The sequence below is a fragment of the Varanus komodoensis genome, unplaced genomic scaffold (genome assembly GCF_004798865.1).
Source record: "Varanus komodoensis strain SLA01 unplaced genomic scaffold, ASM479886v1 scaffold14_1, whole genome shotgun sequence".
In the NCBI taxonomy this organism is placed as follows: domain Eukaryota; kingdom Metazoa; phylum Chordata; class Lepidosauria; order Squamata; family Varanidae; genus Varanus; species Varanus komodoensis.
Genome location: NW_025335438.1, coordinates 8,480,664 through 8,508,480, shown reverse-complemented (window position 1 = coordinate 8,508,480; position 27,817 = coordinate 8,480,664). Strand labels below are relative to the sequence as shown.

The window sequence follows — 27,817 nt, the reverse complement described above, 5'->3', positions numbered from 1 at the left end:
TTTGAGACCCCTGCTGTAAGACATGCATGTAATATGAATGGAATATGCTCTACAGAAAAGTCATGATCACACCTTTCCAAATCTCCCTATTAAATAATGCATAGTCAGTTCTATGAATAGTGCAGATGTCACATAAATCAGGCTATGGTCCTGTAAAGTTCTGCTATGTTGGCAACTGCTAATTGTGCAAAGGCTTAACTTTGGCTCATTTCATGCATGGGAAACTTGTTAAAAACTATGTTCCCCACAGAAGGAGCATGCTAAACCTAGTCTTCTTACTGCATTGGTCTTAATGGATAGATTACGACAGCAATGGAACTAAACTACTGACTCTATTTGTCCTTTGAGATATTCTCTCTCTCTCTCTCTCTCTCTCCATACACACACTTAGTTTTTGGATGTGAATTGTAGAAAACATTATGCACTTATCTTCTAATATTTACAGTGTAGTCCTGTATTCCTATTCTGAAGTAAGTTTCATTGAGCTCAATGGGATTTACTCAGAGGTAAGTATGTATAGGTCAGTGTGCTAATGTCTATATTTATATAGGACCTTTTTGTTGCTGTTGCTTTGCTTTTATAAATTCTAATCCTAATGAGGACTTAATGTCATCCAGGACTCACCTGGGTTTAGTTCTAGAAACTTAATTGCCTCTGAACATTTGGAGGAAGTAATAATTAAAATAAGAAGATGTCGTGGTAGTTAACAGCCATAACTAATTTGATCAGAAAAGAGGTTTCCATGGTAGAGTACCTATTTCCAAGGTACTCTATTTCCTGGTGCCTCTCATTTGAGAGTGCAGTATTGTTTGAGAGTAAAGTTATGTTGCTACTAAACTGCAAAAAGTGATTATCATTTCATTATCATTTTCTAAGGTGCTGAATTCTTGAAAGAACCCAAGCATGATCTACTTGTGCAACACTAGCACAGCTCTTTTTTTTCCTCTTAGTTTTCTTTTTATGTGGTATTACTTTTTGTAATGGTTTGCATTGATGTTATGGTAGTTTTAAGTTCTGGTATTTTATTGAAAATTGTTTTATCTATTTAATATTGGTATGTTTTAATCATTTTTTGTAAGTCCCTTTGGGTCTTTTTAAAGAAAAAGACAACTAAGCAATTCAATTAAAATTAATATTCTCCTGTGACATTAAATTACAACAAAGCAAGAAATAGGTGTGAGGATAAATGGATGGATAGATATAAATTGCTAGTACATGAACCAAAAACAGACATAATTTTCTTTTTCTCCGTATATATATTGCAATGAAACATGTACTAATCCAACATGGGCATTCTCTTGAAGAAGTAAACGCTTGGCATCTCTTGAGATTTAACTATCTAAATGGAAACAAACAACGAATACAGTTTCAAAGTAATGAGGATGTAAATCAGCCCTAGAAGTAGGTTTGCTTTTCCTAGTGTGGCAGTTAGTGGGTCTACATTTTGACATACTCATATTTACCAAATATAAATGTCCCTTTGAAGAATTAAAAATATTGAAGTGGACATCGTGCTTCTACTGAGGTCTTTATAGGATTATAGAATGTACCCAATCGTCATGATTTTGAATGTAATATTCATATACAGTATGTAATACTATATTTCCCCTTTTATTCTCAAATATCAATTGCTTATGAAGTTGAGGTTCAAAATTATAAGTTGCTACATTTAAGATGTTCCTGCTGTAAAATCATAGCAGCATCACAGTACTATGAATCACCCAGTGTTTATTCACCCACTAATAGGAATGTCGGATACAGTAGAAAATGTCTTTAATACATTTAAAGCTGTATTCTGGGATGATCCAAGGGTATTGATATTTACAGATATTAATTGTTTGGAGAATCTAAAATTCATAAAATTCTAGTTATGATTGGTATGGGAAGAGAATTTGATCTGAAATTTCCAAAGCTACAACATCTTTTCAGATATAGCTCCAGTGATTAAAGTACTATTTGGAAGGAAAAATTATGAAACTGAAGCTGTTGATCACATCTTGAGAATGCAAGACTCACTGGAGAAGATAATGTTAGGGAACGTTGAAGAAGAATATGACAACCAAATATGAGATGGATCAAAGAAAACCACAGCCTTGAGTTTCCAAGAGCTGATCAGGAATATTTTGGAGAACATTCATTCATGGGGTCACCATGAATCAGAGATGACTGTATGGCATGTAACAACAGCAATTTGTTATCTGTACTGAGTCTCAGTAGGTTCAAATAATAGATCTGACCAACACAATTGTTTTTGTTTTATGCAGTGCATTGTCTTCAAAGCAATGCACTGATGAGTTCTGAAAGATTTTTTGTGTGGAATTTGCTTTGCATTTTACAGGCATTTTGCTTCCAAACCAGAAATCCTGCCAAAATTCTTTGAAAAAAGAGATGTAATATGATTCAGTGATTTCAGCCTTGGCTTGTACTGGCTGTAAGGTCTACTCTGCTATTGTCATGGTCCCTAAATGCCATGGCAACAGGTTAGCTTAAGAAATGCTTGATTTACAAGATGCTGAATTTGCTGAATTGGCCCGGTAATTAGACTGAAAAGGACTGAAATAATCAATCTGCATCTAAAATGACTTTTTATCCATTCCTTATTTTCCAAATCCTGTATTAAAGACACTTTGAGACATTTTTCAAAAGATAAATTAGAAACTATTTGTATTGTCTTCGTTTGTGTACATATCTGTATACAATTTCCAGTGCCACATTTCAAGCCAGCATTTTTCTCACTCTACTAATTTATATCTTTGAGAAACTCAGTTCTTCCATGTCTATGCATGTAAACACCTATTTATTTCTTGGGGGACTTCAGCTTCCATGCTGAAGCTATCCTGTCTGGTATGATATGATTCAGATTTTCATGACACCATAACAGTATTGGGCCTGCTTCAAACTATATATGGCATGTCCCATTCTGCTTAGTTTACATTTGATTTGTTGATCTATAATAGATGGAAGAAATGAGAACTATTTGTGGCAGAACCTGAAAAGGTTCAGATATCATGGATATCACTTCCTAGATAGTTTTAGTTTTTCAGAGATTTTTGACTGTTGCAGGAGAGGGACCTATTGGGATGGTCCTCCACTGAAGGCTTATAGAGTCTCCTAAATTCTGTATCTCTCTGATGAATTTCTTGCTGACACATGTAATGGTTCTGTTGGTGCTCTGGTTGATATCAAGAATGGAAAAATGCTCTAGAGTATAAACAAAATCTCACCCAAGAACTCTCTTTGCGGTAGTAGAGTTAGTCTAGCCTTGGTTTTCTGAAGAACTGGGTGCAATGAAATACAAAGTGCTATCACTGACATGCAAATGGCAGTAGGACTGAAATGAATCTGACTGAACATAGACAGAGATGGATTATGGGCCTATCTGTGGACAGTATATGTGCAAAAAAAGAAAACTAGGCATATGCCTATTGTTGGGCAGAGGAGCTATTTGTGGTGGTTATAGGTCTTTTACAGCTTGTAAGCAAGAAGTAGAATGATGAGTGGCCTGCTACATTGTATTCCCTAAACATCTTGATAAATGTGTTTGCATCCACTTTAGGTCTTTAAATCAGATCTCTGAAGTAGTTAATACCTCTCTGAAAAAGAGTAGTGTGTCCTTACCTTTAAAGGAAGCAATCATTTAGTCCTTCCTGAAAAAATACAGAATATAGACCTGATTAATCCTAGAAGGTATCATCATTTCGCCACTGTTGAGGTGTTTTCTTCTTTTGTGGGGGGGGGGGCAGTTGGGCAGAGGGGAGCTAAGATTCTGGTATATGGGTTCTCAGAATAGGTGGTTCTTAACCTAAGACCCTTAGCTATTAGGCAGTATAGAAAATGAATTAATAATAATATATAGTTCATATATCTAAAATAAATATTGAATGTACTACATTTCACTGGAATGATCGTGAGCATATGCTGCAGATGCACACTGAATTTCAAAAGGCTATGGCATTGCTGTCTACTAAAAACCTCAAACTTCAAGAGTCATCTGTGCTCTTAACCAGCTCACAGAATGGTTAGGGTAGGTTATTTTGGAAAAAAATGAACCCACCAAACAGTTTCTTGGGCCCTGCCATCATAAATTGGCCTTGCCTTGCCTTCACTTTTTGGCGGGAGGTTAAGGGAAGGATTGTATGACTGCCATCACCGTTGGTAAGAAAATGGGGAATACAGTCAATAGTGTATCCACTATGAACTTTATCTCTAGTTAAATCGGTGTTTTTCCAGTATGTGGGATGAATTCTCCTCACATTTCTATGAAAAATGCTGTCTCTTTATTTGTCTTTCAAAAGTTGTTAGTAAAAGCACCATCCTGCAATATTATGGGAAGTGAGAAAAATGTTACCACAAGTATATAAAGAATAAGTGGTGATAATGCTATATTTTTTATGGATTAGTTAATGAACCATAAGAAATATTTATTTTGTTAATCTGGTTTATGGTCAGAATAACTGGGACAAGTTAGCATAATAAATCTTTTTTTAATCAGAAAGCCTATTGCTATTATTTAAGTGCCATAATATCTTCAGTGCTATATTCACTCTTTCCTCTGCTGCCTAAAACAATAGCATCATAAGGCCCTCCCTGTTTGCATGCAATATATTGCTCTGAACATTCAAAATACCATCGCTAATCTAGCATGTTTCTTAAATCTAATAGAACAATAGAAAATAAATTGCAACATGTAAAGCAATTAATTTGAATTCATTTCTCATAGAATCTATTTAAAACCTGCACAAAAATACATTTTGCTTTTTCACGATTGTCTTATTTTCTCACAAACCTTTGTATTTTTAAAACTACTGTTTTATGAAAGGGAATTTTATAAATATAAAATACTGCTCTTTTTATGCTCTCTCCAGCTTCCTACTTTTCTGATATCTTTACCAGTATTTTTAAGCATGTTTCAGTAACAGCCATTACCTTATTTTAAAATTCAAACTAGGTTATTAGACAATGAGGTACAATTTGTTTATTTTTATGAACTGTGTGAATTTTGAAATCAAGATAAATCTTCATGCACAGCATATAGTCAGATTACTCCTGGACAATATATTTATGTTGGGTCTGATAGCAATCAATGGATTAACTTCATTGCATTTCAAGATGTATTTGCACCCAGTTGTCCAGTGATAGTGTCCTCACCCTAGAATAATTTAGTTGCAAATTGACTGGAAGATGGTGAAAATTGAAAGTTGAAATTAGAAATACTCATAATAAACAGCAGAAAAAAGGTCAGATGATGCCACGCTATGATGAGATTGGAATGGTTGGTAAATGAGGTTTTGTGTTTGTCATGATATGTATGTGACATGCCTAGCCAATGCTGCTGTAATATCCATCCTAGCAGAAGAGATTATCTGGCAAATTGATGATGGAAAGAATTTTCTTATGGACTGGGAAATTAGAATTGCATTCTCTTCTTTGATGTGTGCAAGCCTGGCCTTATTATGCATCTAGCTTAGGCTGAATATTAAATATATATTTAATACATACTATTAAAATTATATATAGAAAGCAATACTATTGCATTTGATTATATCCTACCATTTTAACCTTATAAAGAAAACATTCAGAGCAATAGAAATGATTAATCTGACTGTACAATTAAATACTAATTTTTTGAAAATCCCACTTTCTCTTTTTTATATTAGGTAGGATACAGGCTTAGTTATGCTAAGAGTAGTTATGACTAACTTAAATACCATTGATTTCAATGTATATAGTCTAAACATGATGACATTTGGATCCAGACAAAGATTGACTAATTTTGGTATGAAATGTTGTTATTATAGCAGCCACATTTGAATAATATAATGACCATGCTCTTTAGTTATTTTAAAGGAAGAAAAATAAATGTTCACAAAGTATATTGGAGCACAGAGAATTGAGGGTGAAAATTTATTTTGCTTAATCAGGTATAAAATTTCAGACTAAATTACTAGGGAGAGCTAGTTATTGATTACTCTTTAGGGCAACATAAGGTTATCTAAACAAAGAGAAGAGTGCATCTTTAATGTATTCATAGAATCTACTCTGCTTCAAAGATAAGTGTGCTGTCACATTTGTACCTGTTGAGTTTCAAAAACTAGTTTTACTTTGATACTTTGATAACCCTGTAATATTCAAAATTGCAATGAGAGACCTTAAGGGCTCACAGTCAGAATAAATCTTAGTAACAATGTTTGCTATTTATAATATGTCTTACCTGTTGTCTTGGAAGCAGGAATAAACACTCCAGAGAAGGAACCAAAAGTAAATGTTGCAGCAGGAGAACAGCCACTACTTCCAACTAAAGAAGAAGATGGTGTATCCAAAAAGCCCAAACTTTCTGAGGAAAATAAGTTTGGTCATGAACAGGTAAATACTGTAATTAGAATAGAACTCCCTTGTGGCATTCTTTTGATGAGTTTCTCCTGTCATACATGTTTTGGGGCTGAATTTCTATGTTATGCTAATTTTCCATGTGCTTTACTCCTTTGTCGACCGTGTCAGTGCTGGCCAGCTCTATAGCTTTTTCTCTGTATTTCATGTTACCAGTCTTGTCAGTGTTACATGATGGGGTGGGGGGGGGGGATTTATTATAAGAAACACATTAATTCTTTTGTCAGGAGTAATTACCAGAGCACTATCTATTGAGACTATTTGGGTGCTTGGCAATGACAGAGTATTGTAGAAAGACCTAGAAAATCAAACTGGGAAGAGATATTACAGGAAATACAAACCTTAGGGAAAAATACTAGTAACTCAGAATTTGAGTGAAAATGTGTCAAAATTATTTAACTGACATGGTAACCCGTAATGATCCTGAGGTGTTCTGTCTCTTTCTAGATTCATCTCCAATTCATTCATTTATTTTATTGCATTTGTTTATCCTGCCATTAAGATTTAGTACGATATACAGCAACATATTTTGTTACGTACATTGCAATATATTGCTACTACCACAAAATGCTACCACAGTGCTATCAGACTCCTGTGACGGGTAGCCACGTTTCCTATTTTCTTCTAAATTTAGTTCTTATCGTAGCAGGTCATTTTTTCAGGTTTTTTAATATGATTTTGCTAATGGGCTGAAGTTCTCTTGGATGTTTTTCAGTTTTACCAGTGCCCTTATTGTAACTACAATAGCAGGGACCCAAACCGTATCCAGATGCACGTCCTGTCGCAGCATTCTATGCAGCCTGTTATCTGCTGTCCCCTCTGCCAAGATGTCCTGAGCAACAAAATGCATCTCCAACTGCATTTGACCCATTTGCACAGTGTGTCACCTGACTGTGTGGAGAAACTGCTTATGACAGTAAGTTTTTAAAACATTTGGCATGTGGAGTGTAAATTATGCTGACTATATTCCAGGAATGTAGCTAGAGACTTGGAACCTGGCTCATGAGATCGCTTCCTAGTTCTGCCAATAACTTAGTTCATCCTTTTGGCCTATTCACTTAACCCTAATTTACAAAGACACAAGAGTCTGAAGCTCTCATTACAGTCAACCTTTCAAGATCAAGGCACTCACCTCTATGCCTTCCTGTGCATCCTAAACAAGATCAGCCACTATCTTTCCCATAGGGGAATTTTTAGTCTTAATTTACTGTAAATTGTATTGTGAGGGCTAGAAACTCAAGAAGTGACTATGTTCTGATTTTATGCTTAGTGGTACATAATTGTAAAGAGTCATAGACAAATATATCAGAAACTTTTTTTGTATTTCCTGGACGGGGAAATGAAATCAAGAGGATGCTTGAACAGAGTCATAATCATGTAGTTTATTTTATTTTGCTTGAATATATTGACAGAAAGACAATAAAATTAAACAATAACTGACACATATGAGGACAGGAACTGAAGAAGTTTACACAGAGGAGCTAAAAGCATTTTGGAACCATTGCTTCATGTAATGCAATGATAAAACATATATTGACGAAAATATACAATTGCATTATCTTCTGTATTCTTTCCTATATTAATGAGGATCACACATGAAATAGATATCACAAGAGAAGCTAAAATGTATTTTGAATTATGATGTGAAAACATCCTTAGAATCACAGGGCTGGAATGTTCCAGATGAGCATTAAAAACCTACTGATGTAATGCCCCAAAAGGAAAGCAAGAACCCCATATCAGAGGTACGCACCCAGTTCTAGCCACAAGTGCTAGCTGATTTGCTAAGGAAAGAATTCTTTCCAATTTCAAGATGCCTATTGTATTGACTTACTGTTATGTAAGACATAGACAAAATTGGATTTTATTGACGTCTGCAGAAATAGTGACTTTGCATTGCCTAACTCAAAACTTTGCTTAAAATGCAAATACTTGGGATAGGTCAGGGAAAGTGGAAACTTCCAGTACTCTCTTTATCTCTCTTGCTTGGGACATTTTGCTTCTACATCTTCTGCACTGCTGTACCAATGAGTTTAATCCCAGGATTAATCAAGCTGTTGGTTGTTTCACTTGGCAATATGTGATGGTGTGATAAACAGTGCAGTGCTCTTGGTGAGGGCCGTATCATGGTTCTCTTCTCTTCTCTTCTCTTCTCTTCTCTTCTCTTCAGGTTCCTGTACCAGACATGATGATGCCTAATAGTATGCTACTGCCAGCAACTGCTTCAGAGAAATCTGACTGTGACACTGCTGCAAGTCTGACAGCTGAGGGATCTGGAAAATACTCAGGTATGGAGACACAAGGCCAGAACTAAAATGCTGGAGTGTTAGTGCTTTTTTGCTGAAAACAGTTCTTTCTTTTGGGGTAGATATACTGTGTACACCAATTCAGTACCATAAAGGCCCAGTTTCCTCACAGATACGGGTAGGATCTGCAGTACAGTGTTGCAGTGTGGAGCCTCTATGTGCATAGCTCTGGCAACTCCTTTCTATTCTTCTTCTCTACTGTGCCCCACTACCATTTTTTGTTCTGAGATGCCTCCCCAAACAGCCAGCCAGCATTACATGGTTCCCTCATCCACCCTTTAGGGGTTCTTTTTAAGGAATACTTTGTGTACTCCTGCAAACCTTGTTTTCCCATGTATGCTAATAGCTCTTTCTTTTGTTTACTGTTTTCAATGCATGAATCCTAACACTCAGAGAAGTGAATATTTAATATTAGCAAATATGATACCATTTAAATATCTGTATCTGCATTCGTTCTTCTAATAACCTGTGCAACATCCAGGTTGGGTAAGGCATCTTAAGCCTTGCAACTTGTATTTTGCCTATCAAATCATTTCCCTTGGCCTGTAATTACATTATGGACTGGACTGCGTAATCAAAGGCAACACTATGGCTAAGTCACCATGACTGAGGCTCATGTAGATAGCCATTTTGAATATTCAAGCCATGACTTGTCATGTCATGTTGTCTAAATCTGAGCAGCATGGGGTGTATGAAAGTTAAGCAATCTTTGCATGACACATAGTTTTGAATATTCAAAAACTCCCTAGCACATTTTACATGGCTTAAAGAAGGCCTGGTGGATTGTGATGTTTGTGCAGACCAGGTCAATGTGATGCAATTACTTGATCTGTACTGTACTGGCAATTCTGGGGAAAAAGCTAGTCAATTTTAGATATTTGTCATGTGGTAACAGGGTTCTCATTCAGAAAGAAAAAGTTCTCAGCTTCAGTCTCAGACTTGTAAAATTAGCATCAGTTTGGAAGAATATCCTGCCCTACGTTGGCTCCATGTTTGGAGAAGGTATTTAAAAATGCCCTAAGGTTGGAAAGCATTTTACAGAATGCATTTACAGCCCACATAGACAGTTTCTTTATCTTTCTCAAAACAAGATGGATTCCTCTTTGTTGTTCAACAGGATTTTGTGGATGCTTTACATCACGGGGCAATCTTTTTCTGCCCAAGGGCCAAATTCCAATCTGGGTCTCACAGCACACTCCATCTGTAGCTAAAGCCAAATGCAAAGTAAGAGCAGGCAAAAGTAGTGTACATGGGGCAGAACATGATATTTACCTATTTCAGAATTAATCAGGACAAAATGCTTCATGCTTACTCAGAAGTAAGCAGGACAACCCTTGGAAAAAAGCAGTTGCTGATCAGACAAGAGCTTTTTCCTGCCAGAGAGGGTGTGGGGCCCAGGAAAGCAACTAATAGGAAACTTGTAAGCAGCATACGGCCTACAGATCAGAGTCCCCATGACAGATTTGTGGATTTGACCCCCCCACATCCCACCCAAAAGATCGACACAAATTTCTATATGCTGATTTATATGTATTTGTGCAAACTCCTGAAATACAGTACATCTCGTTATAATACAGAAGACCCTAACCTTTCAGACTGTAGAGAAATGTGTTGCATTTCCGTTTAAATTGTTCGGTAACATCCCAACTGGATTACTATAATGCACTTTACATAGGGTTGCCTTTGAAGGTGATTCAGAGACTTCAGCTGGCTCAAAATAGGTCTGCACATGAGTATCAGTTTGACAGCCCATATAACATGTGTTCTATGTAAATTACACTGGTTGCCAGTTGAAGCCTGGGCCCAATTTAAAGTGCTTGTTTTAACATATAAATCCTTAAACAGCTTGGGACTAGTTACTTGACAAAATGCCTTTCCCATACAAATCTACCCACCCACTGAGATCTGGGGATGACATCCTTCTGAAGAGCCGGATATCCCTAAAGGAATTGAGAGGGATAGCAAATAGAAGAAGGGTCTTCTTGATGGCTTCTTCCCACCTTGGAATGGATTTCCTAAAATGGTTCACCAGGCACCGGCACTGCTTTCATTTCAGTGCCAGGCAAAGACTGTCCTTTTTATAGACATTTTGAAACCTGAGTTAAAAATAGGTTGATTTCAGATTTTCTACACTTCCAGCAGTTTTTTTATTGTTACTAGGAACTGTAATGTTTTGTCCTATATTTTATTGTTGTTGTATGTCACTTATAGAGCCCTATAAGGTTATTTGGGAGCCTATAAATTTAATAAATAAATAATCCCTTAATCCCATTTGGACCTCTTTTCTGTGGTCAATATAAGGCATCTATGTAAAACTGTTTTTTTCTGTAAATGGCTATTGATCCACAGTAAATTAATCAAGGACCATACACATGTAATAAGATATCTGACAGACAGCACTAAGCTATTCCCATATTTATACTTCCAAACTAGAAAAAACATAACCTGTTTAATTTTTGCCTAATACACAGTTCTTAAAGGTAAAAGAACTTTACTTCCCCCTAGTATCAGCCCTAAACCATGATTTGTTTCTGTGGCCTTTCATTAGTCCATCTTACCTGGCATTCTGACATCCAGTGCAGGGCTAGGCATGGTGTTTCAGATGGGAGAAGGAGTCCATAGAGAGTTAGGATTGCCAGCAGCCTAGATTCAAAGCTCATACATGAACATATTCAAGGTCAAACTCTTAAAACTCAAGCTGTGCATTCTAAGAGCACATGAACTGGTTTATTACTATTATTTATCTTTCGTAATACCTGCAGCAATGTTATTAGCACAGGTCACTCGCCCTTTTTGGTAAGCAGAAAGATCTGGCCCTCTGACACAAATACCCTGATTTAATGGGGCAACAGCCCATCCATGAGTTATCCTGTTTTTCTTTCATAGGTAAAAAAGCAATTAATCAGCCCATGTTACTTCTGTAATCCACTTCATAACCCCTCTCCTATTACATTTCCTTAAATAACCCAAAGCCTCAAATCACTGGATAACAATATCACATGGCATGTTCATCAAATACTATTTTCCCTGAGCCCATCAGCAAAGCTGATGTAACCAAGCAGCTGTAATTGGCTAATTTTTATTTGCATAATCAGGATAATTTGTAATGATATAATCTGAGGAAAAAAGAACATTTTTGAGGCAAAATTAAAGAAGAACATGAAGTCCTGCCTTTTTTGGACACACTATCTCAATCTCAAAGACACTGTTTTTCTGTTTTGTTTGTTTGCTTGCTTGCTTGCTTTCTGGTTTCTTCGTTTAATGCAGAGCATAATCTAAGTGGAGGTGGAGGCGCTGTATCTGGCTTTCAGAGCATCTTTGGGTTCCTCTAGAGGCAGATATTTGGCCTTATAGAAGGAAGCTCAGCCAGCTTTAGCAAGAGTGGCCATTTTTCCCAGCAGCAGCAGAGACGCTTCCTGTCACCAAAGACACAGGATATGGATAGTGAGAGCTATGCTGAGGAAGTGCACACTACTGCCGAGTCCATTGTGTGCAGTTTGCTATTCCCATCAAGCAGTGTCATTCCTGGCACTGACTGAACCCTCCTTCATGAACATCTCATCACCCCTACCCCTGATGGCAAAAGGCATGCAGAGGAGGTACTAGTCAGCACGGTGAGAGGTGAATGGGCAGGATGATGTTCATGAGTGTGATGGAGTATTACCAGTGCTGTCAGGTGTGAGCATTTGATGGAGGGGAATTTACCTCTCAGATGAAAAGTGTTCTACGCTCCTGACTTAAGCATTTTTAAACATAAAAGGTTCCCAGAACTTCTTAAGGAAATATATAATAGACAGTCCCAGTTTGCCATTTAAAAAATACCATACCCCAATGGACAATGAAAAACCAAGCTCAGGTATCAGTTCTGTTACAAAAATCACAAAACAAAACAGTTATGTTACAAAAAAAGTTCTGTTACAAAAAATCCTGAATTTCTGTATGGTGGGGGGAGGGGCAGGGGGTAACAGTGACCTGTCTACCAGGGAAGACCAATATATATATAAAATTTTAGGCTTCAAATGAACTAAGTCCCTCCACAGAGAAGCCAGTTCATACAATCGACAGAGACATGGGTTAGTTGACAATTGTTTCCTCCAACAAGCCATGCTGCCTGGGTTCAGATGACATGACAAGCTGTGCCCAGACTAGTTATTAGGCTAATATCACCTGGCATGTGCCACCGATTCCAAGAAGCCACTTTGGCTTGTTGTGACCCTATGAACCAGGTCAATGAGTATATGTGTAACTCTAGATTTTTCTCAGTAGTTTGGTTTCGTTAAACATCAATCACCATGATTTCATTGATTGGCTTAAAGCACTGAATGGCAGGAGCAGGTTCAATTATCATAGGTGAGTGAGTAGAATTATCCCTGTGTATTTTGGCTTGTATCTCTGATTCTAGAGGCTTGTGGTTTTTCAAATGAAAACTCAGAACCTAGCCCTGTTGACTCAATGCAGAAGGTTCATCCATGTTCTCCTTTTTCCCTTATGCTTAAAAATTCAAGTCCATTAACAAACAAAACAAAATAGCTGTAGTCATTATTTTGAAATATATGGTGCTAATTCCAAGAGATCCCCATAACTGGTAGGAGATCTGGGTCTGTATAGACACTGTATAGTTAAATGCTGCAAGAACTAAATACCATTTCTTCCCACCTCCCCACACTTTTTTATTTTAACTAGGTGAAAGTCCTCCAGATGAAAAAAATACTCCTGGGCTTGAAGAATCAAAAACTGGAATGGAAATTAAAACAGAGGAACAGAAGCCACTTAAGGAATCTACTGAAATGCCAGAATGGAATAAAAACAGCAGCAAGGATATAAAGATCATTGAATCACTGCCAGATCAGCTGAATGAGCAACAAAAGAGGCAGCAGCTTTCTGTTTCTGATCGCCATGTCTATAAATATCGTTGTAACCATTGTAGCTTGGCTTTTAAGACTATGCAGAAGCTTCAGATACATTCCCAGTATCACGCTATTCGGGCTGCTACCATGTGTAGCCTTTGCCAACGTAGCTTCCGTACATTCCAGGCTTTAAAAAAACATTTGGAAGCAGGCCACCCAGAACTCAGTGAAGCTGAAATTCAGCAGTTGTGTGCGTCTTTACCTGTAAATGGTGAACTCTGGGCAGAAAGTGAAAGTATGGCACAAGATGAACATGCACTAGAACAGGATATAGAAAGAGAATACGAGATGGACCAGGAAGGTAAAGCAAGCCCTGTAGGAAGCGATAGTAGCTCAATTCCAGATGAAATGGGCTCAGAACCAAAGCGGACCTTACCTTTTAGAAAAGGGCCAAATTTTACTATGGAAAAATTTCTAGATCCTTCTCGCCCATATAAATGTACAGTGTGCAAGGAATCCTTCACTCAAAAGAACATTCTTTTGGTACATTACAATTCAGTGTCTCATTTGCATAAACTCAAAAAGGTGTTGCAGGAAGCATCCAGTCCTGTTCCTCAAGAAGCTAACAGCAACACTGACAACAAACCCTATAAATGCAGCATTTGTAATGTTTCCTATAGCCAAAGTTCTACACTGGAAATCCATATGAGATCTGTGCTTCATCAAACAAAGGCAAGGGCTGCAAAATTAGAGCCAAGCAGTAATGCATTGAGTGGAAATAGTATAGCAGGGAATGTTAATAGCCCCAGCCAAGGGATAATAGATCCTACAAGCTTACCAGCAGTTAACAGCAAGGAAACCCACATAGATGCCAAAGAATTAAATAAAAAGCAAGCTTCTGAATTAGTTTCTGCTCAGCCTACGCATCATCCTCCCCAGTCACCAGCACAATTGCAAATGCAACTCCAGCATGAATTGCAACAGCAAGCTGCTTTCTTTCAACCCCAGTTCCTAAACCCAGCATTTTTGCCTCATTTTCCTATGACACCAGAGGCACTGCTGCAATTTCAACAGCCACAATTTCTTTTTCCATTTTATATTCCTGGGACAGAGTTCAGTTTGAGTCCTGATCTGGGTTTGCCTGGATCTGCTGCATTTGGTATGCCTGGTATGGCAGGGTCACTCCTAGAAGACCTAAAACAGCAGATGCAAACGCAACACCATGTTGGCCAGACTCAGCTACAGATACTACAGCAACAAGCACAACAGTATCAAGTTACACCACCTCAAATTCAATCACAAAAGCCACAGCAACAGCAAACTAGTAAGTTGGTGAAAATAGAGCAAAATAGTATTGGAACTACAGAGTGCCAGATGATGAAGGATACACTGTCATATAAGGAATCAGAAGAGATATCTGAGAAACAAGAAAAACCAAAGCAGGAGTTCACAAGTGAGAGTGAGGCCATGAAAGAAAGCAAAGAAATAAAGAAACAAAAGACTTCAGAACCAACCATCCCACCACCTAGAATTGCTTCTGGGGCAAGAGGAAATGCAGCCAAGGCTTTGTTGGAAAACTTTGGCTTTGAGTTGGTTATTCAATATAATGAAAATAGACAGAAAGTACAGAAAAAAAGCAAAACCAGTGACTGTGAAAATACAGACAAATTGGAATGTGCAGCATGTAGTAAATTATTTTCTAACATTCTTATATTAAAGAGCCATCAAGAACATGTTCATGGTCAGTTCTTTCCATATGGTGCACTAGAAAAGTTTGCCTGTCAATACAGGGAGGCTTATGACAAGCTTTATCCTATCTCGCCTTCTTCTCCAGAACCACCACCTCCTCCACCTCCACCTCCTCCACCTACAACTCCTTCACAACCGTCTTCATCCAGCTCCGGAAAAATTCAGAGCATAACTCCTACACCTCTACAGGCTCCAGCACCTACACCACCACCACCACCTCCTCCGCCGCCACCTCCTCCTCCGCCGCCACCACCTTCTGCACCACCACCAGTGCAGCTGCCCGTTTCCTTAGATCTTCCACTTTTCCCTCCAATTATGATGCAACCAGTACAACACCCTGCATTGCCTCCTCAGCTGGCCCTCCAGCTACCACCAATGGATGCTTTGTCTGCAGATCTTACTCAACTTTGCCAGCAACAGCTAGGATTAGATCCAAATTTTCTACGCCATTCACAGTTCAAGAGGCCACGAACCAGAATCACAGATGATCAGTTAAAAATCTTGCGTGCATATTTTGATATTAATAATTCACCAAGTGAAGAACAGATTCAAGAAATGGCTGAAAAGTCTGGCCTTTCCCAAAAAGTGATCAAACATTGGTTTCGAAATACTCTATTTAAGGAACGACAACGAAACAAAGATTCTCCATACAATTTTAGCAATCCTCCAATAACAGTTCTGGAAGATATAAGAATTGAACCACAGCCAAGTTCTATAGAACATTACAAATCTGACTCAGCTTTCAGCAAGAGATCATCTAGAACGAGATTTACTGACTACCAGCTTAGAGTCTTACAAGATTTTTTTGACACTAATGCTTATCCAAAGGATGATGAAATTGAGCAACTTTCAACAGTACTTAACCTACCTACTCGAGTTATTGTTGTGTGGTTCCAAAATGCACGGCAGAAGGCTCGTAAAAGTTATGAGAATCAAACTGAAACTAAAGATAATGAGAAGAGAGAGCTCACCAATGAGAGGTACATTCGGACTAGCAACATGCAATATCAGTGTAAAAAATGTAGTGTAGTTTTTCCTAGAATTTTCGATTTAATTACACATCAGAAAAAGCTATGCTATAAAGATGAAGATGATGATGCACAAGATGAAAGCCAAACAGAAGATTCAATGGACGCTACAGATCAAACACTTTACAAGAATTGCACACTTTCTGGTCCATCTGACTCATCAAAAAGTACTGCTATAGCAACAGCAAGCTCTGGATCTGGCTCCAGTACTCCTTTAATGCCATCTCCCAAACCTGAACCTGAAAAAACCTCTCCTAAACCTGACTCAACAGAAAAGCCAAAGCAAAATGATACCATACCTAAGCAAGCGGAGACTTCTTCCCAAGGCAGCAAACCAATGCAGTCTACACCAACAACTTCCTCTGATCCGCAACCCTCAGCTTCTCAAACACAGCAACATAAACAATCCCAAATAGGGGGTAGGCCACCTTCTGCATCACAAACTACATCTGTTCCTTCTGGCCCTTTAACAATCTCAATGACTTCTATTCAGAACAGTCTACCTCCGCAGTTATTACAGTACCAATGTGACCAGTGTACAGTCGCCTTTCCCACTCTAGAACTTTGGCAAGAGCACCAGCACATGCATTTCTTAGCAGCCCAAAACCAATTTCTCCATTCTCAGTTTTTAGAAAGGCCTATGGATATGCCGTATATGATATTTGATCCTAACAGCCCTCTGATGACTGGACAATTACTGAATAGTTCTTTAGCTCAGATGGCACCACAAGTAGGTTCAACTCACCCAGCTCACCACACTGCTTCCGTTCCTAGCTCAATTAAACGCAAGCTGGATGATAAGGAAGACAATAACTGTAGTGAAAAAGAGGGAGGAAACAGTGGTGAAGACCAGCACCGGGATAAGCGACTGAGAACTACGATTACTCCAGAGCAATTGGAAATACTGTATGAAAAATACCTTCTAGATTCCAATCCTACCAGAAAAATGCTAGATCATATTGCACGTGAAGTAGGTCTTAAAAAGAGGGTTGTACAAGTCTGGTTCCAGAACACAAGAGCTCGAGAAAGAAAAGGACAGTTCCGTGCAGTAGGTCCAGCCCAGTCTCACAAAAGATGTCCTTTTTGCCGAGCGCTGTTTAAAGCCAAGTCTGCTTTAGAAAGTCATATTCGCTCTCGGCACTGGAATGAAGGAAAACAAGCAGGATATAGTTTACCACCAAGTCCTTTGATAGTCAATGAAGATGGAGGAGAGAGCCCACAAAAATATATGTTTTTCGATTACCCATCATTAACAAAGGTTGATTTATCAAGTGAAAATGAACTAGCTTCTACCGTTTCAACTCCTATCAGTAAAACTGCAGAAATGTCACCGAAGAATCTTTTAAGTCCTTCTTCCTTTAAAGCAGAATGCAGTGAAGACATAGAGAATCTGAATACTACTCCTCTTGATGGTGCATATGATCAGACTAAAACTGACTTTGATGAGACTTCATCAGTTAATACTGCAATTAGCGATGCCACAACAGGAGATGAAGGAAACAATGAAATGGAAAGTATGACTGCTAGTTCAGGAGATGTGAAATCTACATCATCTCCTAAAGAGCCAAAAAATATTCTGAATGATAATCTGCCAAAAAACACAAACATGCCTAACATGGAGAACAGTGATGACAAGTTCCTGTTCTCCCTGACAAGCCCATCAATACACTTCAGTGACAAAGATAGTGAACTTGACCAAAGTGTTTACATTACTGATGATCCTGATGATAATGCTGATCGCAGTGAAACATCTAGCATAGCTGATCCAAGTTCACCTAATCCATTTGGAGCAAGCAATCCCTTTAAATCTAAAAACAGTGACCGTCCGGGTCACAAACGATTTCGCACACAAATGAGTAATCTACAGCTTAAGGTCTTGAAGGCTTGTTTTAGTGACTATCGGACTCCAACCATGCAAGAATGTGAAATGCTAGGGAATGAGATTGGCCTGCCCAAACGTGTGGTTCAGGTTTGGTTTCAGAATGCTCGAGCAAAAGAGAAGAAATTCAAAATTAACATAGGGAAGCCATTCATGATCAATCAGAATGCAACTGATGGATCAAGACCAGAGTGTTCTCTCTGTGGAGTGAAATACTCTGCACGTTTGTCCATAAGAGACCACATCTTTTCAAAACAACATATTACAAAAGTGCGAGAAACTGTGGGAAGTCAGCTGGACCGGGAAAAAGACTACTTAGCTCCTACAACTGTTAGACAGCTGATGGCACAGCAAGAATTGGATCGTATAAAGAAGGCTACAGATGTCCTAGGCTTAACAGTACAGCAGCCAGGCATGATGGACAGCAGCTCACTTCATGGAATCAGTTTGCCAGCAGCTTACCCTGGACTTCCTGGACTTCCTCCAGTTCTTCTGCCTGGCATGAATGGTCCATCTTCCTTAACTGGATTTCCTCAAAGTTCAAACAGTAAGTAAAAAGGAAAAGGAAAAAAAAGTGTTGCTCATGTTAAAACAGAGCATTAATATTTTAGTTGCCTAAACTCTTATAGATGCCTTAATATACGTTCTGCAGCTATTTCTTAGAAATATAATGCCTTGGATCCAGATCCTTGATCAAAAAGGATGGATTCCCAATGGCATAGTGGAAGATGAGGTTATCACTGCCAATCCCCCCTCTCCCTACAATTACATAAGCCCTCAAAAATTGCTGCAGAGATTTGGAGGACCCTCTGAAACAGTGAGGGAGGGAACTTCTGAGGGAGGAGGAATGAGCAAAGTGCTTTCGCTGGTGGGAAAATTTGGAGATAACTCATTGTTTAAAGAATTTTGGATGAATTGAAACTTTTGTCTATCATGCTATCCTGGTAAAAACAAAAGTAATGTGTTATTCAAATGAGCAATTGTACATACATTTAAAAGCATTTTTAAGTATAGTGCTTAGAGACAATTGCCAACAAGTCCTATGAAATGGGTAGCTTTACAGCCTTTTCAATCCTCTGTGAATATTTGCCCCAATGTGAAAGATGTATTACGTATGAGGACAGTATTCATACCTGACTAAAGCCAAAAGTCCAGACAAAAGTTAGAATGAAAGACTGTCCACTAATCTTTTGTTTCCTGGCATTTTGTCCACCAATAAGTTTTACTGATATCATGGAGACTTCTGAATAATCAGGTTTAATATTATGCTGGCTTAGACATTTAATAATTCTGGATTTCATTTCTTACCTGACTTCTACAGAGAAATATTGGGTAGCTAAGGCAGTTGTTCTGAATATATTGTTTTATTACATTGCATTTATAGCCTTCCCTTTTTTCTCTTGCTAGGAACCAAGGCAGCTTAAATAGTTCTGTTTTAACTTTACAGCAACAACCCTTTGAGGTATGTTAGGCTGAGAGTGAGTTACTGTCCCAAAGTCACCCAGTGAGCTTCATGGCTGAGTGGGGACTAGAACCTGGATCACCCCAATCCAACACTCTAACCACCACACCACATTCAAACAAAGCACCAGGGACCAAATTCAGTGCCCTAGAGTTCTCCAGATAGATACACCCTGTTTTCACAAACCATCAATTGATCAAGATTTCCCCATTTTGGTACATGTTTTCCCTTTTCTAAAAAGGTGGAATGTCTTCCCTAAGGATAGCTACTGACAGTAACAGCTTTCATCTATAATATGCTGGCATCCCCCCTCCCAATACCTTTTGCCATTGGCTTCAACCCCTTTGTTTTCTGTCTCACTCACCACTGAAATGTGGCCCCATAGCCTTCTCCAAAATTGCATTTGGCCCATGAATTGAAAGAGATTTCCTACCATAAATTTCCAGGGTAGTATGCACCCTGTGATTATGTGCACCCTTGGATTATGTGCACAAATCCAAGTAGAAAATCTTGTAAATATCTGCTTCCTGAGCTACAGTGTGGTTTATTTGTGGATTCACTGCCTCCTGTTAAGTTATATTTGTAGCAAATCAGTAATAATAATTTGAAAATCTCCTTTTTTGGCATGTTACCATTGAGACAGACTTCATTCCTCACCTCCTTATTCTGTGGCATCTGAGCAGTTACTAAAATTAGTCCCCAATTTAAAGTTTGAGGGCCACATTTTCAGTTGACAACTGTACCATGGACATCTTTTCAAGACATCTTTATTCTAATCAATAATAACATCTTGATGGCCAGTATCTTATCTTGAAATTATTCATATTATAAACCTCATTTATGAGGGATTATACAATGTCATGTTGTATCTATTTTCCCTTTGGTTTGTGTAATAACATTAATAACATTACACCTTTTTAATAGTAATAACAAATAATAATAATAATGATGATGATAATGATAATGATAAACAGTAATCTTCATTTGTGAGTGAGCATATAAACAACCTATTGAGATTTTCCTATCTGCATGTAGAATCAGGTTTCTCCACTCAGATCAGGTCTACCAAGTGTGCAAAAGCCAACTGTAGGGGAATCTAGTATGGCCAGGTCTATGTTCCTCAGAAACTTCAGCATTTGGCAATCAAGCCCCTTGGAATTAATTATGGAATTAATTCAGTCTTTTAAATCAATCAGTATGTTATTGCCTGATTTTTCTGGAATGAGACTAAAAGCCCTAACACACAAATCAGCTTTCTGGAAAGGTTGCAACCTTTGAGACTCTCCAGACCTCTCCCCTAGCAGAACACCTTATTGACGATTCCTTTCTCTCTAAAACAAGTCATTGTTTGTTACAATCACTATCTCCAGCCCTCTACCCAGTTTAAACTAATTTCATAGGCAAACTACTGTTCATCAAGGATTGTATCTTAGGGCTGTGATGCAGCTCAGATATTCTCAGGCAAGGCACAAGTGAATGGAAGAAACAGAAATGTGGAGGGACAGGGTCTCAGCACTGCTGCTCTCTCATATCAGATGGGAAGTGTAGGAGAATCTCCCATTTCTTTTCTTCTGGCATCTGGCATTGGTACAGGATTATTCAAAACCTTGATCTGCTGTGGAGGAGATGATAGTTAAATCGTGCTTTGACAGAATTCCTGTTTCCCTTACGAAATAGCTAGTGGGCTCTATCAGAGATTTTGCTTTCCAGATTCAGTCATCTCTTTGGCTGGATGAGTGCAGTAGGATCCTGCAGCATGTGGTGATATTTCAGTAGTCAGGAATGAAGCCAAACTACATAAACTCTTTTGCTTTCCTGTTGAAGACAACATTTGCCCATCTTCATTAGGTCAGTTAACATTGCTGACAGTCTGAAAATGATGACATAATATGTGCATCAGGTGGTTAATGCAGATGTTGAGTTGTGTGTACAAGCCAAGCCTCGCTGTTTATAGGTTATTTCTTGCTAGCTGAAAATTCCAACCAGCCCAAATCTTCAGATCATTAATACAATAGAAATCTATGGTGTCAGTTGAGAAACAGCAACTTTCAGCTGATGTAGCTAATCTTTCTGTGTAAATGCGAAGTAAAGATATATCTTGAGACATTTTGTTCTTCCATATGCTAAATAGTCCCCGCATCCTGTCTTTATTACCCAGAAAACATATGCTCTTAATGGTTCTTAATGGAGTATTGGAAGTGAAATAAAAGATGATATATTAATCTTTCATAAGTGAAAAGTACTCCTCAGAAGTTCTTTAATATATGCTCACTGCTGATATGCTTCATATCTTATTAACCCACTTTTAACAACTCCTTGTTTTGCTGTGGGCAGCAGTTCATATCTGTGTTTGATGCAAAGAGAGATGCTGAATCAGAATCTACTTGTACTCCCACTTTTTGAGCTGATTCTGGTTGTAATCCTGTAACCTTGTAAAATGTTTTAAAATATCACAAAAATCATGTTGCCTGGCCTCAAGGGTTTTCTTCCAAATGTTCTAAGCAAAATACATGGTACCTCTGAATTAAAAATACAAAAATTATTGATATTTCTCCTAAAGAGAGCCTTATGGCTAATGGAGAAGCATAAAAAAATCTAATAAATAAATAGGAAAATAGTAATCCTAAATAGCAATAGAATTTTATCAAATTCTCTTTGAGCATGTTCTTCACATGTATAAATATTTGCAGAATTAGAATTTATGTTTTCATTATCATAAAATTGGTCTCTTCTGCAAGTGATTAAAAGGGCTCTGCATGCTCTAAATAATACACACATCTAATGAACTGAACTTTAGCCCTTAAAGCAACATTCATTCATTTACTGTCTTCTAGAGCCTTTGGACCACAATTCTCAGGATTCCAATTATTGTTTTAGCTGACTAAAACTGATGAGAAGTAAGTTCAAAACAATTGGAGACTACCAGATTGAGAAACATTGCCCTAAAACTTACTACCACCATACAGATCTTACATAGAAACATAGCAAGTCAGAAGGGGCCTCCTGGGCCATCTAGTCTGATCCTCAGCTCTAGCCAGCTCCACTCATGACATGCCTACCATGCACATGTCCATCCTACCCTTAAACACCCTCACTGTTGGGGCTTCAACCACCTCCTGTGGAAGCCCATTCCATGCCCTAGGGCTCCTAACCGTCAGGATGCACTTTCTGACATCCACCTTGAATCTTGGTTCCCTGAGCTTTGCTTCATTGGAATGTGTCCTGTCCTCCACCGTGGAGGAAAAATGTCACAGTCCACTTCTGCGTGACATCCCCTTACATACCTGTAGGTTGCTAACAGGTCCCCTCGAGTTCTTCTCAAGGCTGAAAAGACCCAGTTTCCTCAGTCTCTGCTCATATGGCTTACCAGCCACCATCCTTGTGGCCCTTCACTGCACCTTGCTATATTCCTCTTGTAATGAGGGGCCTAGAACTGAACATAATACTCCAACTGTGGGTGCACCAGCGTCAGAGTGGCAGTAACACCTCTCTTGATCTAGAAGTCACACCTCTGGCTATGCAACCAAGGGTGGCGTTCGCCCTCTTCACTGCTGCTTTGCATTGCTGACTCATGCTTAGCCTGCAGTTGACCCGCACCCCGAGATCCTTTTCACAAGTGCTGCTCTCCAGCCACTTGTCTCCTAACCTGTACTTCTGACACCCATTCCTATGCCCTAAGTGCAGGATCTTCCACCTATCAGTATTGAATGTCATCCTGTTGTCCCCAGCCCACAAAAGCATTATTATTTTGTGATGCATTTTACTTTTAAAGATTTTGCATATGTACAGTGCAATACTATACATGCCAACTCAAAACTGTGCTCCATTGGATTCAGTTAAACTTCCTTTCTGGTAAGTCTGTGCTGGGTTTCATCTTTAACTTTCTTAAGAATATTCCACTATATGTCCAAATCATGACCTCTCACCTTCTCAAATTATTTGAAAGTTGATTGAACAGAGGTACAAAATTCACCAAATGCACTACAAGTATTTGAAGAGTACATGTGAAGTGACGAAGAAAATAGAGTGAAGCAAATAAGCCCATGGTTATCATATCAAGGGACATAAACATTAATAATTAAGAGTAGACTAGGACTACTGTACCTGTACTTGTGCTAATAATGTGAGTTTCATGTTCACTGAAAACATGTGCCTGGGACAATAAACCTGCAAAAAATATCCATATGAATTGGAAGCCAATGAAATCCTAATCCTGTTCAAGTTAAGTATATGGAGAAAAAAAATCACAAATTCCTGTCAATGTATTAGAACCAGATGTCACTTAATACAAGCTCAGAATGCCATAAAATTGCATGCCCTTAACTTAGGTCAGAGCAGGATACTCCCTATACTTCTGGCACAGTCACTGAGAATGTCAGTGGGCAAGATCATTGAAATGAATAAGACTAATGACTTTTATACATTGGTAGAATAAAATTGTAAAATTAACTACTTTATTTTTCATCTACTCACAGAACAATTCTGTGTATGTCTACATGGAAACAAACTCCATTGGGTTTAATTGGGCTTACTCCCCAGTAAGGTTATATATGATTGCAGCCTGAGACTGTGCTCACTTACTTGGAAGTAAACCCTGTTGAATTTAGCAGTATTTAGTTCTTAGTAGACACACAACAGAATATTTATTTATTTATTTATTAAAGATGTTCTATCCCTCCCCCCATAGAATATCTTGGGACAGCTTACAATAAGTCTAGATTATATTGCTAGGTCTTAATGCTCCTCAGTGGTTAATATTAACTTTTCTCTATACATATATACTTTTATTCATTTCACTCAGCCTACATCTTTCCTTTAATAAATTTAGTATCTGTTATGGCCAATGTCTTGTTTTTGTTATAATATCTATTGGAATCCTAGTGCTTCACTTTAATTTTAACATTACATTATTGTCTCTTGATAAAATTGTCACAAACACATGCATTTTTTTAATTGATGTGGTGTATTTTCATCTTATGTACAAATATTGATTTTTGTTCATCATTAATATTGTCAGACATTTTGGCATCAAACTATTTATATTTCATCTAAAAAGTTTAAATAATAGGAACCATTAGTGTTGCCTAAACTTTTTAATACCCCTTAGATAGGCTTGATCCATTACTATCTACTTGTTTGGACACTGATCAGTTAATTTTAAGATGTCTGATCATTGATAGAGATATTTGAATACACACTGCAGTATATTATTTGAAGATCAAAGAGAGCATAATATTTTACTTATCATTTAAAGTTAGACTAATTATCCCACATTTCAGTGGCTGATGCAAAAATTTAACACAAAAATTTAACACAACAGTCTATCCAATATTATTGTGTAATGATTATGCAAAATACAGATTTTTTGAACAAAGCCTTCAGAACTTGCTTTAAAAACTATGTAATCCCCAACAATATATTTTAATTTGCCATTAAATAAAAATAATGATTCTGTGAGAGACTTTAAATGGTTGCCTTGTTAAATCTGATGCTCTCTCTGAGTTCTAATTGCTTCATCCTAAGTAAAGCTAAGCACCTAGATATTGATGATTTAAGCACCATTCATGCCTACTCATTTAGTATTTCCATGTAACTAATGCACATCTATCCAGTAGAGCCTAGGGTTATCACTCTTATCCTCTTACTCATACTGATCCTAGAGGATGCTTTAAGCCTACCATCCTTTGAATAAAGTTTCTCTGCTCTGCCAATCTTATTTTCTCTGCAAGACATTTCTTAAAATTCCTTTTCTACAGTTTCCTAGCAAATTATAGGGATTGCTTTTGTAGTTTACTGTAACAAACATTGTCTATATCTCTTATCGGAAGAAATTACTTGTGTTTATTCTTGGAATTGTACATATATACTCCATAAACTACACATAACTCCACAGTTTCTTCATTCACTAAGCTACCATTGTGTGTTTCAAGTCCATAAAAACTACTACATTTTTGAGCAGCTACACTAACACATATCCTGTCAATATTTATTTGGTATTGAGATTCTTTGGGTTGGACCCAGATGGCCATACTTGGAATAGTCCCACTGAAGTCAATGACCAGTTTATATCCCACTGTTTAAAATTGGCCTGTGTAAGTATGACCAAATCTATTTCTAACCCACTAAGTTCCATGGAGCTTAACTTAAAGTTGGTGTGCTTAGGACGGCAACTTTAATGTGCAATAGTTCCCTAGTCAGAAACAAGCAGCTTTGAATTCAATATGAATTACTTCCAGGAAAGTGTATATAGGGTTACAGCCAGACAGAAATAGTCAGTACTGCATTTGGTCTGTTGTGAAAGCCAGACCAGCCACTCACACAACAAGGAGCTGGCAGTTCAAAATTTAACCCTGGAAATGCTTGCTTCTACACTGGGACAAGTCAGAACTTCCTTCTGCAAACTTTGCTTACCTGCCTCATTCCAGAACTAAAGATGTCATGCATTTCGGATTGATCTGAGAATTACTAGGCCCCTTTTGTACTAACAAGCATCCTCCAGCAAAGTCTCTTAGTAGTCCCAAGGACATTCCCCAGCCTTGATTGGTCCAATTTGATTGTAAGGTACAGCTTTCTTTGAAAAAATGGGAGAAAGATTCTAGCTTGGTTTTGGATTGTATTACAGAGTAGCTTCAGACATATACTTAAAGAGGGAATTCTTAATTGTGCTATATCATAGTAATGATTTAAGACCTGGTTATCTGAAGAAGCATCGCCTTCTATATGTGACTGCCCACCCCTTAAGATCTGTCTTTAGATGTGTCTTTGAAAGAAATTAGGAGAATGGCTACCCAGAGAAGGGCCTTCTCTGTAGTGGTCCCCCTGCTGTGGAACATGCTCCCCAAAGAGGTGCACCTGGCACTGACACTTTATTCTTTTCACCCCCAGGCCAAAACCTTTTTATTTTCCCATTATTTTAAGACTGTTTTTTTCGTCAGGCTTTTTTCATAGATATTATGCTGTTCCTTTGCTGTTAAACCTTCCTGTGAGTTATGTATAGGATGGGGTTCAAAAGATCATTTAATTTTATTGATATGTATTTACATCTGTTGTACTTTAGATAAATGTTCATACTTCAAATAGACCAGAGATCCCATTTTGTTAGATATGTAATTAGTTACATTGTTACTAGATTTCACAGTTGAAAAAACAGTGTTATATTATTTCAGAGACAGAATAATAATTAGTTAAAATGAGAGACAATGGTCAGATATCCACAAAGCATCACTGAAATGCAATATTATTTCAGTAGCATGTTGCTTATATTTTAATAATTTACCAAAAAGTAATACATTGTGTATAATGAATACTATCATTCAGTGAGCAGCATGTACTGATGGTTTAATTGTTAAAGTTTTTGTTCATCTGAGAATTATTTGTGGCAAGTTATGCATACATATATTTATTTATTGAGTCTGTTTCAGTTAGGTATGTTGCTGTAGTAGGAATCAAATGAACAAAGTACTATTCAACAAAGTACTTGTTTCTTCCGAGGATAGAAACTTTATTATTAAATTGTAAGTGATCTACCACTTCCTTCAGTATCTCAAAAAGGCATCTAAGTTAAGGTTTGATATGTGCACATTTATTTAAATTTAATTAGTTAAAAGTAGTTTAATCTGTGAACAGGTATCTGATTAATAGACTAAAATTATACAATATGTTGACAACTCTATACATTATATGTATCCTGAATATGAAATTTGATATAAACAGAATCAGTATTGCATTGAGCTGCAGGTAGTTTTAAGTATATTGAATATTTTATGGTTTATGGATATTATGTTGCTTTACAGGATGATGCTGATACTTAGATGCAACTGTTCAAAGATTTATGTTTTACCTCAGTATTTCTTACAACTGCATTGTAAAATAGGCTTCTATGATCGTTTCCATAATGCAAATGCAGGGCCTGAGGCAAAGAGATTACAGGCTTGCATATTAGAAAAATATTAGTTTGTGGATAAGTTAAAATTTAAACTGGAGGTATCTCTTATCACAGTGCACACACGCACACACACCCACACACACACACACACACACACACACACACGTACATTTCTACAAGACAATGGATTTCATAATTTGGTAAAATAAATACAAAATTAATACAAAACACTTTACTTTGTACTTTTTCCTTTTTGTTTAAATTACCAGGATTG

The 27,817-nt window shown here is 37.6% G+C and overlaps 1 protein-coding gene across 1 annotated transcript in view; it reads left to right on the top strand.

Annotated features, from left to right (window-relative positions):
• Window positions 1–27,817, top strand: part of LOC123020511 (zinc finger homeobox protein 4) — a 113,717-nt gene that overhangs the window by 81,621 nt on the left and 4,279 nt on the right. The window contains exons 4-7 of the mRNA XM_044424332.1: window positions 6,230–6,363; window positions 7,103–7,303; window positions 8,558–8,675; window positions 13,377–18,743. Of these exons, the coding sequence (XP_044280267.1) occupies window positions 6,230–6,363; window positions 7,103–7,303; window positions 8,558–8,675; window positions 13,377–18,743 (5,820 nt within the window). The remainder of the gene's footprint in view (window positions 1–6,229; window positions 6,364–7,102; window positions 7,304–8,557; window positions 8,676–13,376; window positions 18,744–27,817) is intronic.